Genomic DNA, 13,945 nt, shown 5'->3' on the forward strand with positions numbered 1-13,945 from the left:
AAGAACAAGCAACACAATCTCCTCCATCACCATTTAACTCTTAGATATATGTAACGTGGAGGGTGGGGTGTTAAATAAAAAAATATTTTTTGTGACTGTTTGCATGACTTTTTTAATGGTTATTTTCCGTTAGTTTTACATTAGGACAGCAACCAAAATATTTTCACAAGTAACTCAAGGAGGCTGCACAGTAAGAAGAAAAAAACAAATGTTTCATCAACATATTTAACGCTATGTAACAAAAATAAAAATTCTATTTCTGTGTTAGAGTATTTTACAAAAATAAGAATTCTTCTAAATAACACTGATTGACACAAACATGTTGGCACAGTACACAAACATCTGGATCTCTCTAAACTGACCAGACACTCAACGTGTTTCAGACAGTTGAGGGAAGAAAAAAACCAAAACAAAAATCAGACTGACAGTGTGGCCACTTATTGCTGAAGCCAGGTGAACACTATGTACAGTATATTACTACATTACTGAAGACACATACACACAGAACATTTTTAAGCACATGACCCCATGTTGTGGTCAAAATGTACATTACATCTAAAATGCATGAAAATTACACGTTCACATTAAATTTACACGACAGTTCTTTCCCCATTGGGCGCAAAACTCAAACAGTAGTCGCAGATTGAAAGCTGCCTACATTTATTTAAAAATGAGAATTAATAATTATTCAAAAAATTTGATTTTCAAATTGTCAAATCAGAGAGGTCCACATGACATCCTGATTTCGAAGTTGGGAGAGTGTGGTGTAAATTATGGATAAGGAGACACTGAACTACTTAAGTTAACACACTCAGCATTAAACTAGCCACCTCAGGTACATTTTATAATCAGGTTTCATTTATGTTGATAGTAAATGTCTTAGCTAAATACCACAATTACTTGTATAAGTGCAATGAAAAATCTGGTCAAATTCATACAAGATTTACTTAACCTTTATGGCAATAAGATCTCTGCAGTGTCAAAGCATCATCATGATGCACAGATTCACTGTTTCTAGAATAATAGGGAAGCCACACCAAGAAGACAGAAAGCTTTTCCAAAGTACTCGTCTGGGCCTTAACAGCCATCTAGAAACAAAACAGAAGGGCTGGTGATTCAGTGAACACAAAGTGCAGCAATAAAAAAATATTCCATTATATAAAAAGGACAAAAAATAAACTGTTGTTTTCTTTACAGCATGTGTTTGAAAGACAACATACAAAAGTAACTGGAAAAATAAGTGCTAAGAAAAACATTCAAATTTGAATTTAGTTCAATTAACATTAAGCTAAAATGCAGTTACAGCAAACAACATCAATATGCCCATTTACAATGAATGCACTTATGTTCATTTCATGAACATTTTAGGTGAACAAATCATAAATTCAGTAACTCAGTTACTTGGTATAACTCCATAAGAAACAGCAGAGAGGGGTTTAAAATGAAAATTTCCTCCATTGTGTATACTGTACAAATTTAGACAGTACCGTATCTGGTTAGCGATATCAAAACAGTATTGAGTACTACACAGTTCACATGCACTCAAGAGTAGAGCTTCTTTTCATTTAACTTTTTCTTTCTGCTGTCGTTTCTCTAACACCTAACATCCATCAACATTTCAGTGCAGTGGTGTTACAGTAGTGGGGCGCACACACCATCCAGTGGTGAAAACGTGCAACAACGATCCCTACAGCTTGAATGATGCTGAAACAACACGTCATTTGTCAAAAAGAGAAACAGTGGAAACCTTCATGTAAAAGTGTAACACTCTTTTGACACAAAAATGCACATACATTTTTCAGTTTCTATCTGACATGTTTTTGCAGTTCTGTGTTTGTGAGGCACGTTTCTCCCTTGCTGATTTCCACACACAAGTATTTCATGCAAATCCAACATGCAGTCGTAAAAATTTACAGTCATTTTGAGCATTTTAGAGCCACAGTGGATTTTATCCCAAAACTTAAATTAGTTGTTCTGTCCTTCTCTCTTTTACCAGGTATCTCCACTTCCACATCACATATCTCTAAAAATCATCTTCCATGTAACATGGAGACCTGCTGGAGTGGAAGAAACCCCTCTTTATTTTATTATTCTAGAGTATTTAGTTTTTACTGTACACTTCACATTGTCAAAAGAAAATGAAAAAAAAAAAAAAAACGATAAATGTTCCTCCTTTTCTACCCACCACTAATATTTCACAGTTAATGAGGACAGTGCAGGATGTGAATGCCTCAATTCGCCGATGATACAATCAGAGCATGTTACAGTATTCCTCAGCCAAAAAGTAACTAAATAAAGAGAGTCACGAATCTCAATGAATTCCGCCAATAAAATACACCCATAGTCTGTGATGGTTAATGTAAAAGTCAAGATGGTGTAGGTAGGAGAAGGATACAATTTTCATTTCAACTCTCTCAACATTTATCCTCCTAGTTTGCTCAGTTAACCTTTCATATTACAAGACAACAACCTTCATGCTGGATTTCAGAAGACCTTTTGATATGCCAGTGCCTCTAAACCTTTGATCCTCTTAGGTAGGTACAGTTTGTTGTTACAGTAACTAGTAGTTAAAAGCCTGAACAACTGCTTGCAACAGAAATACAATAACATGAGAAGTGTTTAAAAAACAATACATACAATAAGGCTTTAAGAGATACCGTTGTAGTGTATGAGTTCTTGTTAGCTCACACACTGGTACCCTTGTCCCTGAGAGTGGTGACTTTAAGCATAAACCTTCTGGTGCTCTGGCGGTATCGTGGCTGGGTGAAATAAAACAGAATAGGGTCCAGAAAGCTGTTCATGCTGGCGAATGGCCTGGTACTCTTATAGATGATTGAAAACAAATTTCTCGTCTCGCAGGGCGCACCAGGCAGAGTACGTATCACCAGGTACATGGTCTTGGTGAGGTGAAATGGCAGGAAGCTTATGCAGAACACCGCCGCCACCACAATGATCATCCTCACCGCCTTGTCCCGCTTCTCTCCAGTCGCAATGGAGACACCCTGGTAGGACACTGGGCGGCAGAGGATGTGGGCCATACGGCAGTAGCACACCATCACACCCATGAAAGGCAACAAGAAGCCAAGACAGGTCAGAGCCATTCCGTAAGGGTAGTAGTCTACTGAATGGCTTGGTGTACTTAAATCGTAACACACTGTGCGGTTGCGCTGGATTCCCGTCGCAGCGAAGTGAAAAGTCGGCGCACACAGGACAGCCACCACCAGCCACACACCTCCGCAGATACACCACGCCATTCGGCGACCACCCTGCTTGTGCCACATCGCGAGGGGATGGCAAATGCCCATGTAGCGCTGCACGCTGATGCAGGTGAGGAAGAGGATGCTGCCATGAAGATTACTAAAACAGGAAACAGAAAAGGAATAAGTGTTAGGTTTAATCTTATTATTTGTATTGTATCTATTACATTAGTGTGTGGTGGGGTCACCTTGTGTCAAACACCAGCAAGTGCAACATCAGGTTAGTGTTGTACTTAACACACTCATGCTTTATGAAATAAAATAACAAGCAATGGTGTGTGCAGCAGACCAGCTGGTTACACTTTAAGTCCCACTGTTTATCATTTATAAGCAGTGTATAAACATTTAATAGTTTAAATTCATTATAATGCAGTTGTAAGCCATTTTTAACTATAACTTCCCCACTTAAGACATATTTTATATTATAACCCATGTGTTATGACAAATAAATTAATAAACACTTGTATCTACTTACAACTATATTACGGTGTTTTATAAACAGCTCTTTAAGTGTTTATATAGTTGATATAAATAGGGTGAGTTAAAGTAAACGTGCTGCTCACCAGCTTCTTTCACTGAAATATCACTACACATGACTACAAATGGAGTATACCGGAAGATAATGGAGAAGGGAAGAAGTGAAAAGCTTTAATTTTTGTTCCGACTGGTGTGAGATACGATCATCTGTTTGTAAAAGCTTTCAGCCCAGTATCTGTGCACTGCTAAGGGCCTCAGTGTGTTTCAAACAAAGTGCTTGTCAGGTCATTTTTTAGCATCTGAAACCTCCTATCCTACACCTTTCTCACAGAGGAATCATGGGGCCTTGTTTAAAATTATGTAGCTTTCAAAACAATGTGTGTGACAAGCCTGTATCCTGCAAACAGAAACTGGCCGGGTGAGCTGATGCGTTGAAGTAGGCAGGGCTTGAGATGTGGTCTGACAACTTCGATCCTTTGATGCATATTGAGAACTTACGAAAGATCAAGTATTCTCATTTAACTGGGAAGTTCAAAAATGATGGAATACTTAAAACACACTGCTGTTTACAGAGGTAATTAGCCAACATTCAGTCAAGTACCTCACCTGTAGAACTGAAACCTGACCAGCTTACAGGCGAACTCCCCAAAAGGCCAGTAGTCATGACTGCCGTAGTTGTAGATGAGCAAAGGAAGTGACATCACATACAGAAAGTCAGCTATGGCCAAGTTGAGCATGTAGATGTTGTTTTTGGAAACATTGGGCCTCGTCCTCCATATCTTCAGTATGACAGCAGCATTGAGAGGAAGACCGAGCAGGAAGACAAAAGTGTACACAGCAGGGAGCAAAATACGTTTAAAGTCTTCCTTATAGGTGCAGCGAGGGATGTCTATCCCGCTGATGTTGCTTATGTTAGTGGCGCTGGCGATGAAGGTGTCCTCTGTGTAAGGCTCAGTCGGGTGTGCGCTGGTGGAAAAGAAGTCCAAGGAGAAGGTTTTAGAGATGAGAGTTCCCGTAGGGAGGGAGTCGACAGAATGTGGCATCTTCACATTCTGGAGGAGGGACAAGGAGAGAGACAAGGGGGTTGTTATAGTGGCAATAATGTCCATATATAAAATACTGACAATAATGTTAATATTTTAAGTGAAACAAAAAGAAGAAAGATGATGTGAATATACACAGTTAAAATGTTATGGACGTATAAGTGCTGACAAAAATAGAAAATGAAACTCTCCACAAGAGGGCACATGAGATTAGTATTTGTTTTATTCATACCATCAATATCTCACAAATCACAGGGAGGCAGTTGCCTGGAGCCCTGCAAACTCTGCATTTAGTCCTGGACCAACTGGACTAAGTCCCCCTTTTTCATTCCCTTGGTTAACTGTTCATTTAACTACATGCAATTTCTCCATTGTGGGACTAATAAAGGTGTATCTTATCTTATTTGATACCAGTGCAGCCCAGTGGGAATATCCCAGTTGAGGCAAAATGCAATGATTCATGACCCTCAAGAGCCATCTAGGAAGAGCAGCAAGAAGAATCCAGGAAGTAGGAGAAAGGAGCTGATATAATAAGCCAAAAAACATTTTGTTTAAAAAGCCATTAATCCAATAAAAGACCTGATATCCCTGTTAGTTTCACCTCCAGGCCTGTAAAACCCCTGTCATGATGTATACATGTTGGGATTCTCATAAAGTGCCCTGAGCCTTCTCAGAGTGTGGCTCAGACTCGATAAACGTGGGCGCATTTACATACATTTAAAGAGCAAAAAAGACTGGGAACCAGTGGTGCAACTGAACAGTACGTTATATATCATTACATATCCCATCAGCATATGTTTTTAAAGTAAAATCTGCAAAAACAGCTATTATATTAGTGACACAGAGTACCAAGGCACAATATTTAGAGTAGCAGAATAGAAGAATTAAGTTGCACAAAATAAAAACACCCCAATTCTGTACCAATACCTTATAATTCCACCTAGAACTTATACTTTCCACCTGCAATTGCACAGCTTGGTCAGCGTGTATTTAGTGATAGTAGCTGCAAGAAAAACTGCACTAAAATACAGAATGGCAACAAAATACGAGCCAGTCCATTAGATTGTGACTATTTAATCCTTCTATCATTTTCTAACAAGTAGAAGCTGGACAGCTGCAAGTTTCGAAATGAAAACCACTGCAGACTGTCTGGTCTCCCACTCACAACTCGCAGTGTCTGGAACAGGCTGTTACACACACAGATTAATCAACAATCTTAATTATTGCCCCCACCACCACCATCAGTCATAACCATTTCTTTTTCATGGCAGCATGTGGGCGAGTAAGTGATAGGCTTCATAGCCCTGTCAGACTGTGTGACTCATGGCATTTCACAACTAACACCCCATTATCCAAAAAGCCTATGCGTGTATGTGTGTCTGAGTGCGGACATGTGCGGTATGTGATAGAACTGCTTAAAAAACAGTGGTTGTGTGTTCTACAAAAAATGTGTGCCATACAGGTTCCTGAGAAAAACAGCGACGATTTCATAATTCCTGGTAGAGTAACTGAAGGAGAGGAGGGGGTGGAGAGGGCAGAATGCCAGCAAACCGTAAAACATTTCTGTGCACAGAGGATTAACAAAGGTTTCGGAGTGCACGGCAGTCGGCATTATTTGATAATGACTCACTTACATTTACAAATCAGAGTTTTGATTTGCTGACCAGTCTTGACTTAAGAAACAGCAGGAGACCAATCTTCTGGGAAATCTTAAATCTAAATGATGTCATGATACAAATAATTCCTATTGAAATAATTCAATATAAATGAGCACATGAATAACATATACTGTAGTTGACTATGGACTTCAATGTTTCACCCCTAATTGATTCAAATTAAAATATTTACTGGAGGAAAACATACACGTCAGACTCATTTTACTTTCAGTAACAGTAATGTGTTATATTTGTGTGACTTTCGTGATATATTTCTGCTATTACAGTGTCCAAACAGCATGAACAGTGTACAGAGTAAAGCATGACAAAGAGTCTGAAATCCCAAGTGTGTGTGTGTGTATGTTTGACATGGTCGTGCTTCCAATTTTCAAACACTCCAGAGAGCAATAAGTAATCACAGGGCTCTATGTAATCATATCTGCACTCTATGTGTGTGTTTGTGCTTGTGTGGGAGCCTCTGATGGCTTCTGGCCTAAGTGTTTGCTCACAGCTACTCTCCAGGCTATACATCCATTTCCTCATCGGGGTTTAGCTTAGTTTAATTGTGGCAATGATAGACAGTAATGCACATCAAGAAACACAGAGAGACACCACACCACATCACAAACCCACAGGGAAAAAAAATGTCAAGAAAGTGATTCATTTGGAAATCTCAGCTTTTCATTTCACAAGATTTATATCACCAGAATTGATGCCAGAGTCAGTATTTGCTGTCAGAATACGTGATTCTGTGTGTTTACAGAGACGCCTCAGGTATCTGTGATGTTTCTTAAATGACATGTTAATGCATAAGTATAAATAAATATTGTCATAGTGCTGTCTCATAACAAAATTTTGGAAACATTTTCTGTAAAAAATAATATAAAAAGTACAGAGCAGGCCTCTGATCGACATGAACAGTGTCCTGAGATAACTCCTGTCGTAAATAAAATTGACTTGACCTGATTTGCTCTTCCGAGAACAAGGCAAAGAATGTTAAAATGACGCAAATGAAAGACACAAAGGTTTGCGAGTGCAGTTAATAAATATGACTATTTTTAGATGAGCTTCTCAGAACATAAAAACAAAAACAGTGTGCGTCATTTCAGGCCACATGTTTGCTACATCCTGACACTAACAGCAAACACTAATTAAAACACTGCTCACTGACCTTTGCAGGAACTGATTTGCCTATGTCATTACGGGTGTGAATGAGTCATTTTTACTTTTACTTCATGACTCAGTGCAGCTTTTTCTGCTCACGTAATTGTAGTATTTTCTGGCAGGTTTCCTGAAACGTGTCCCTACAGCTTCTCTTTAAAGCCCTCTGTGAGAAAACAGACACTGCTTGCACAGGTACACCTAACAATGTGTAGAAATCCTCCTACCCTTGAAGCACAGTACAGTACATGTCCACACTCAAAAAGCTTATTGGAGAATGCGGGCATCGATCCCGCTACCTCTCGCATGCTAAGCGAGCGCTCTACCATTTGAGCTAATTCCCCTGCCTGCTGAAGTCTATAAAAAACACCTACACAGCTTCAGCACACACCCAAAGTTTGGCAACAGGAGTAATGTTGCCTCTGCACTCTGATTACCTCCCTCTCTCTCACTCACACACGCTTTGACAAGAGAGACATGCTGCAGCATACTTCTTCCCTCAGTCCTGCCAGAAGGCAGAGCTGAAGGTGACGCAAGATCATTTACAAACTATGATTACAAGAATGTGACTGCAGCTCAGGACAAATATAGATTAACAACTGAACGTAGCACCCAACAGGCTTCTAAGTCAGACAGCACATACTAGGTTTTAATGATTATTCAGCATGTGAATGTGGAGCCTTTAACTTGGCTCAGAATCAGTGCCATTTCCAGGTTTTTTTCTCAGGGACAAAGCTTGAATAACTTCACTATACTCTACCATCCCAGCGCCAAATGAGCCTTCTCAAGACCCAGGAGTTGGTGGAGACCAAAAAGAGTGAAAACTGGACTTACAAAAACAGCTCCAAATGCATGCTTATATTGCTCAGTGTCTGCTGGATGTGTAAAAGGGCAACTGTTTGCTCACAAAGTTGCCAAATCAACTTTAGAAGTTGTGTTCACAGCATGTTTTGCTGCCTAAGTGGTCAAAACAACTGTCTTAATTACTTTTACAATTCATTGTTAAGTAATAAGAAAACTGTGAAAATGTCCAGCACACCTTTCAAGACCTTAAGTTGACATCTTTAAATTGTTTGTCTCTACTTTTCTACTGAACACGTACAAATACAATTATGTATACAAAAACACAAATTAGACTTTTCTGTTTAAACCAACGGTAGCACGACATACACACAGACAGATACGAAATAATCCAGATTTATTATCTCTGTCCAGCTGGCTACACAGTTCTTTCCCTGTAATCTAATCTAGAAGTGCAGGTAACTGGCAGATAAGGGCAAATAACTGTTGCCTGTGATCACACTCTGTGTAACATACACAGAGCAGGAGATGTAAATGAAGGGAGAAGCAAGATGTTGTGTTGGGGTGAGACATGGGGGAACCATTCAGCTGTAATTACTTTCCCATCTCTGATCTCTACTGTCCCTGGCCACGCTAATCAATGATTCATGCCCACTGCTCCTCACTCTCTGGTCCTCTGCTGAAATACAGCACACACTCATTCACTGACACACACATACACATACAGGCTAACACACAATAATGCTTTGGTTGTAGTGAATTTGAATAATGACACACAAAATGACTGGGGAGGAAACTAAAATCACTATCATACAATACAATCATGTTTGCAGACACACATATATAGATTAGCCTGCCAAATTCAAAGACACCCACTTAAGTGTACCAAACATGCACACAATCATACACATCCTCTTTGCTGTGATAAACAATAAACATTATTTCATTTCCCCAGTGAAGACAGGTGCAGATGCTGTGGCAGAACATGCACAATTGCATGCTGCAGATGTCAAAGCTCTTTGTCTTAATTAGAAAAAAAAAAACACTTTACTAATTATCTCAGCTAATATGGTGCTGCCTAATACGAGTCTATCAATCCTGAGGACAGGCACTGTGGCCATTACACAGGAGACATTTTAAACCAATCAGCTGCACCATAAATAGATACAAGGGTGATGAGGAGGGCTGGTGTTGAACACAAGCGCACTGCTTGCCATATGCTCAGGAGAATAAAATGCTCACTGGACGGTCAGTCGGCGGTCCTAATAAACAACTTGGAGAACAAAGGCTATCTCACACGTACCAAGCAAGCAGCACACACATTTGAACTTAAAACACTGTACTCACTGTTTGATTTCCACAGAAGATGGGTAGAAGTTTTACAAATATGGGCATTACTGCATGGCTAAACAGAGAGCTTTATGTGTTAATCTAGTGCTGAAAATCCTCTTCTGGTAGAACCAAACCGAAATATTAAGCCAGTTACTTCTAGTTCACTGAAAAAGTACAGATGGACAGGAATGCCTTCAAAAGTGGTTTAGATCACAAGGCTGCATGTGGCAATACGCAGTGCTCTGTTCTTAATAATTTGCTGTAACTTGCAGACAAAAAAACGAGTTGCTGCATGCCGCTGTAAAGATTTGGACTGAGGACTTCATCAGGCGTGTAAAGACTGACAGACAGCAGATCAGACTGTTCTCTGTATGACTCTTATCAGGTGTTTGCCAAACGCAGGGGAAGTGAGGACACCAGTCAATGAAGACTCATTGTGGACACACTACAAAATTTCTTCTAGCCTGATCAACATGACATCAAGTTAGCTGATATCTGTTTGAGGTGGAGAGCGGTGGGGTTATTTTGATTTGTTATGCAATAGCCACTAAATAGCTAGTGACGTATCCATCAATTATCAGATTAAAGAGTTGTTACTTCTTTTAAGAATTTTTTGGGGGCATTTTATTAGCCTGGCTCCACACCTCTGAACTGCCATCTACGTCTCTGTTGGTGTTCCAACAGTAGTTATTTATTTCTTTTCTGCATCAATCTCAATTGTCACATTTTTCGTAAATATTTTTTTTGGCTCATCCACACAGGACACACGCAAACAAAAAAGCATGACCACAGGTGCCACACAGACATATTTACTTCATTTGTGTCTCTCACATTTCTGTCCTACACCTGTCTATCATTAGAATAACAAATATTTTCAACCTCTGTTGCTGTCTAGGCATTTGTTTTTCCTCTTGAAAAATAGCTGTTATTGGTTCCTTCTAATGTTAATAAAAGAAAAACATGTTTTTCCAAACATGAGCTGTTACAAATTGCTGTGACAGCTTGAAACACACCTTTCCTTTTGTGAGGCAAAAAAAAAAACTCATCAAAAGCTTAACAGAGTAGTAAGTAGCAGTTAGCCTGTGTCCTGTGGTGGCTGTTGTCATGGCTTTGTCTCCCAGAGGGGATGTGAATGCAGCTCTGGTGAAAGTAGAGTCAGAAAAGAACAAATACAGGACAAAGTCTTCGCTGACTGAGTCCCTGGTGCATCTCTGGCAATTCAGGAGAAATATACAGTAGCTGTTTTAACATCCGCTCTGGTCACTATGGTTCCCAATTAAGACAAACTATAGGAGTCTTCCCTCTAAGTCCTACTCAGACCAGAGAAGGTGGGTTTATCTTAGGACACTCACATTAAGTGACCAATTTAAAGGAGCAGTGTGTATGGTATGTTTGGGATGGCTGCCATGAAGCCTTAGATTACTTACTCTGTGAGATAATGATGTGCACTTAACTTTGTCCTATAAACAACCCTGACCTTGTTTCGGTCTCTGTCGCTAACCAGCTATCATGTCTCTTGTCTCTGTCTGTGTGCCTCTAAACCAGCGTTACATTAGTCTGTTCGTAGTCAGACAGACAAAACACCTACAGAAGCCTGACCACTGCCTGGCAGAAAGGAATCTTCTCTAAAAACACAGCAACTATGCCAAAAGTCCCATGGCATGGGTGCCAGGTCTTTACACATGGCAGCCCATCCAAATGACTCTGGGTTATTACATCTGTGATGTGACAGCTTGTTTTTACAGGAATTACTCACTGTCTGGTTTTTAGTAAAAAAAGAGGTAGTTGAACAATATGCTATATGAATTTGTGTAATATGAGAACATTGCAAAAATCTCACATCTGTATTTTTCCACTGGTGTAAGGGCAGAAATGGTGTATGTAACACCCAACAGTCCAGTAATTGATGAGTCATTCATCAATCAGTTATTAAAGTAATTTTTAAAGCCATAATACCAAAAAATTACAGATTTCCAACTCTTCCGTTGGGAAGATTTGCTGTTTTTTTGTCTTATGTGACAGTAAACTGAATATTTAGATGTTTTAGACCATTGTTGGAACAAATCAAAGCATCTGAAAATGTCACCTTCACTTAAGGAAACTGTGATGGCTATTTTTAACCATTTAGACTGAACGATAAATTGGTTCACAACGAGAACAATGAGCAGATTAATAGATAATGAAAAAAATCATTATTTGCAGGAGTTGAGGACAAAGTGCAGGGTGTATTTTATACATCCTGTGCTTTTGTCTCATTCTGACTTGGAGGTCTTGTTGAGGTTTCTTCATATCAGTATTTGTTCTCTGTAAACTGTAAACTTAATCTCCTGTTGCTTTAAAATATTGATGTGAGTCAGCTCCTATGAAACATTGCACTGGGTTTTCTTAGATGGTACAGATACGGAGACAGATGGTTATTCTGTGGACACACTGCTAGTTGTCATACGACTCCAACCGTATTGGAGATGCTGTATTGAATAAAAAGCCATGGATCAAGGATGCAAGATTCATAACAGTATCCACAAATTTGAAATATGAACAAATATTTGCCAATAAAAAAACATTGTTTGAATGCTTTGTCTGCCTTTTGTCAAGCTAAAAAATGTACACCAACTGCATGAGTGGCACTTTCACCGGATGATTTTACAGCCTCATTTTTGTGGTGTGAGAAGTTATTAACTATAGTTAACTATTACTCTGAATTTTCTGGCTTCATTTTCATTGTGACGTTCTGGAAAATCTTGTGCCAGTTTCTGAAAACTTCACAAAGGTGTTGTCACAAGTATTCACACCTGGTATGTGCACCATAAAACCTCAGCGCCCTGAGGCACACTACAGTTCAGCTGGCATTAAGTTAGAGCCTTGCCAGAGGGCACACTGGTTCTGGTTTTTTAACCTCCCAGATTTAAGGAGAACATGTTCACTGGAATTTGGATGCAACAAATGTTTTCACAACAGAAAACCTCTTATTATCATATGCACAATAACTAGTTTCCAACTTTCACACTTTGCACAAAACTTCCTCCACCATAACAGAAAGACCTTTGCCAGGCTCGGTGGGTTTGTGGGCCCTGTCTGTGACTTATTTTTGTACCACAGGCGTCCTGCTGGTTTATTTCGTTCGGTATCTATTTCATTAACAACCTTTCTTTGGCTGTAGTAGCACTTTAATACATGTAAGAATTATTCAGACGTCTTGAAAGACTATAAAGCTGTGAAAACCACATTACAATGACACCACTGGAGCAAAAATGCCATGTATATCAGGTACGATAAGACTGGTAATGCGCAACACAGCCACGCTATGCCCACTGGGAGTATTGTGTTGTTATGACGCCTGTTTCACATTCCTTTACGACTTAGTGAGAAAACAGGCAATAAAACTGAAAAAAGGAGATACATGAATTGAAAACTTACCCTGAATGACTGAAATAAATTTCGGTGGCAACATCAACAAGTTGGCGACTCAGCCATAGCAAAAGACTCGACCTGATCCCTTGTTTCGTCCCCTCTGTAACAACAAAGAGCAGTTCAACGAGGAGGGAAACACGCCGAAGAAGAAGGAAAAAAAAACACGTGTAAAGAAATCACGCTGAAAGCGGTTTTATATCGTAAACACTGGGTACAAGTGTGGTTTGAAGTGTCCCGGTCCTACCTGCTGTGAGGCGGCTCCGGTGGCTGCACGCGCTCTTCACACAGTTACTACTGCTGCTGCGGCGCCGGACAACGTCGCGCGCGCTAGACCTGGCCCACGCACGCGCATTGCGTCTTGCACTGCATAATCAGGGCAAAGGCAAAAACGCAGAATTTAAGTCGCGTCTGAGCGTTTTTATGTTGTTGTTTTGTTTCAGTTACACCACTGCCACGAGTAATGGCTGTTTTCATGGCAGGCAGGCTGACAGGTGGACTTTAAAAGTGCCTTAATCCGTGGACGGTTACGAGACAATAGGCCCCTTCGGGCATGAACATGTCAAAGGCCACAAGCGCACCCCCCTACAAGACCCTCAGACTGAAACAGAAGTGAATACTAAGTGTTAGCATGAGGGTGCAGTGGTTAGCACTGTCGCCTCAGAGCCAGAAGGTTGTGGGTTGAAACCTGTGTAGAATCTCCATGTTCTCCTTGTGCCGCTATTTCCTCTGGTTTCATAGAGACACAGAGACTAGGTTAACTGGCTATAGGTGTAAATGGATTTTATGTCCTGTGATAGACTGGTAACCT

General features: G+C 40.0%; 1 protein-coding gene and 1 non-coding gene across 3 annotated transcripts; both read right to left on the bottom strand.

Annotated features, from left to right (window-relative positions):
* Positions 1-224: 224 nt before the first annotated feature.
* On the bottom strand, positions 225-13,495 carry LOC121187694 (P2Y purinoceptor 3). Of its 2 annotated transcripts, XM_041047066.1 has the most exons (4): positions 13,382-13,495; positions 13,144-13,237; positions 4,341-4,786; positions 225-3,357 (listed from the first exon to the last, which is right to left on the bottom strand). In XM_041047066.1, exons 3-4 carry the CDS (start codon positions 4,775-4,777, stop codon positions 2,685-2,687), a joined length of 1,110 nt encoding a protein of 369 aa, XP_040903000.1. In that variant the 5' UTR covers positions 4,778-4,786; positions 13,144-13,237; positions 13,382-13,495; the 3' UTR covers positions 225-2,684. The 2 variants fall into 2 exon arrangements, with proteins under 2 accessions (XP_040903000.1, XP_040902999.1); XM_041047065.1 differs by lacking the exons at positions 13,144-13,237; positions 13,382-13,495 and adding an exon at positions 9,742-9,865.
* trnaa-agc lies at positions 7,865-7,937 on the bottom strand. The gene has a single exon. It is a non-coding gene; the product is annotated as a tRNA-Ala (tRNA).
* Positions 13,496-13,945: the final 450 nt, after the last annotated feature.

This window comes from Toxotes jaculatrix, chromosome 9 (genome assembly GCF_017976425.1).
Source record: "Toxotes jaculatrix isolate fToxJac2 chromosome 9, fToxJac2.pri, whole genome shotgun sequence".
NCBI lineage: Eukaryota > Metazoa > Chordata > Actinopteri > Toxotidae > Toxotes > Toxotes jaculatrix.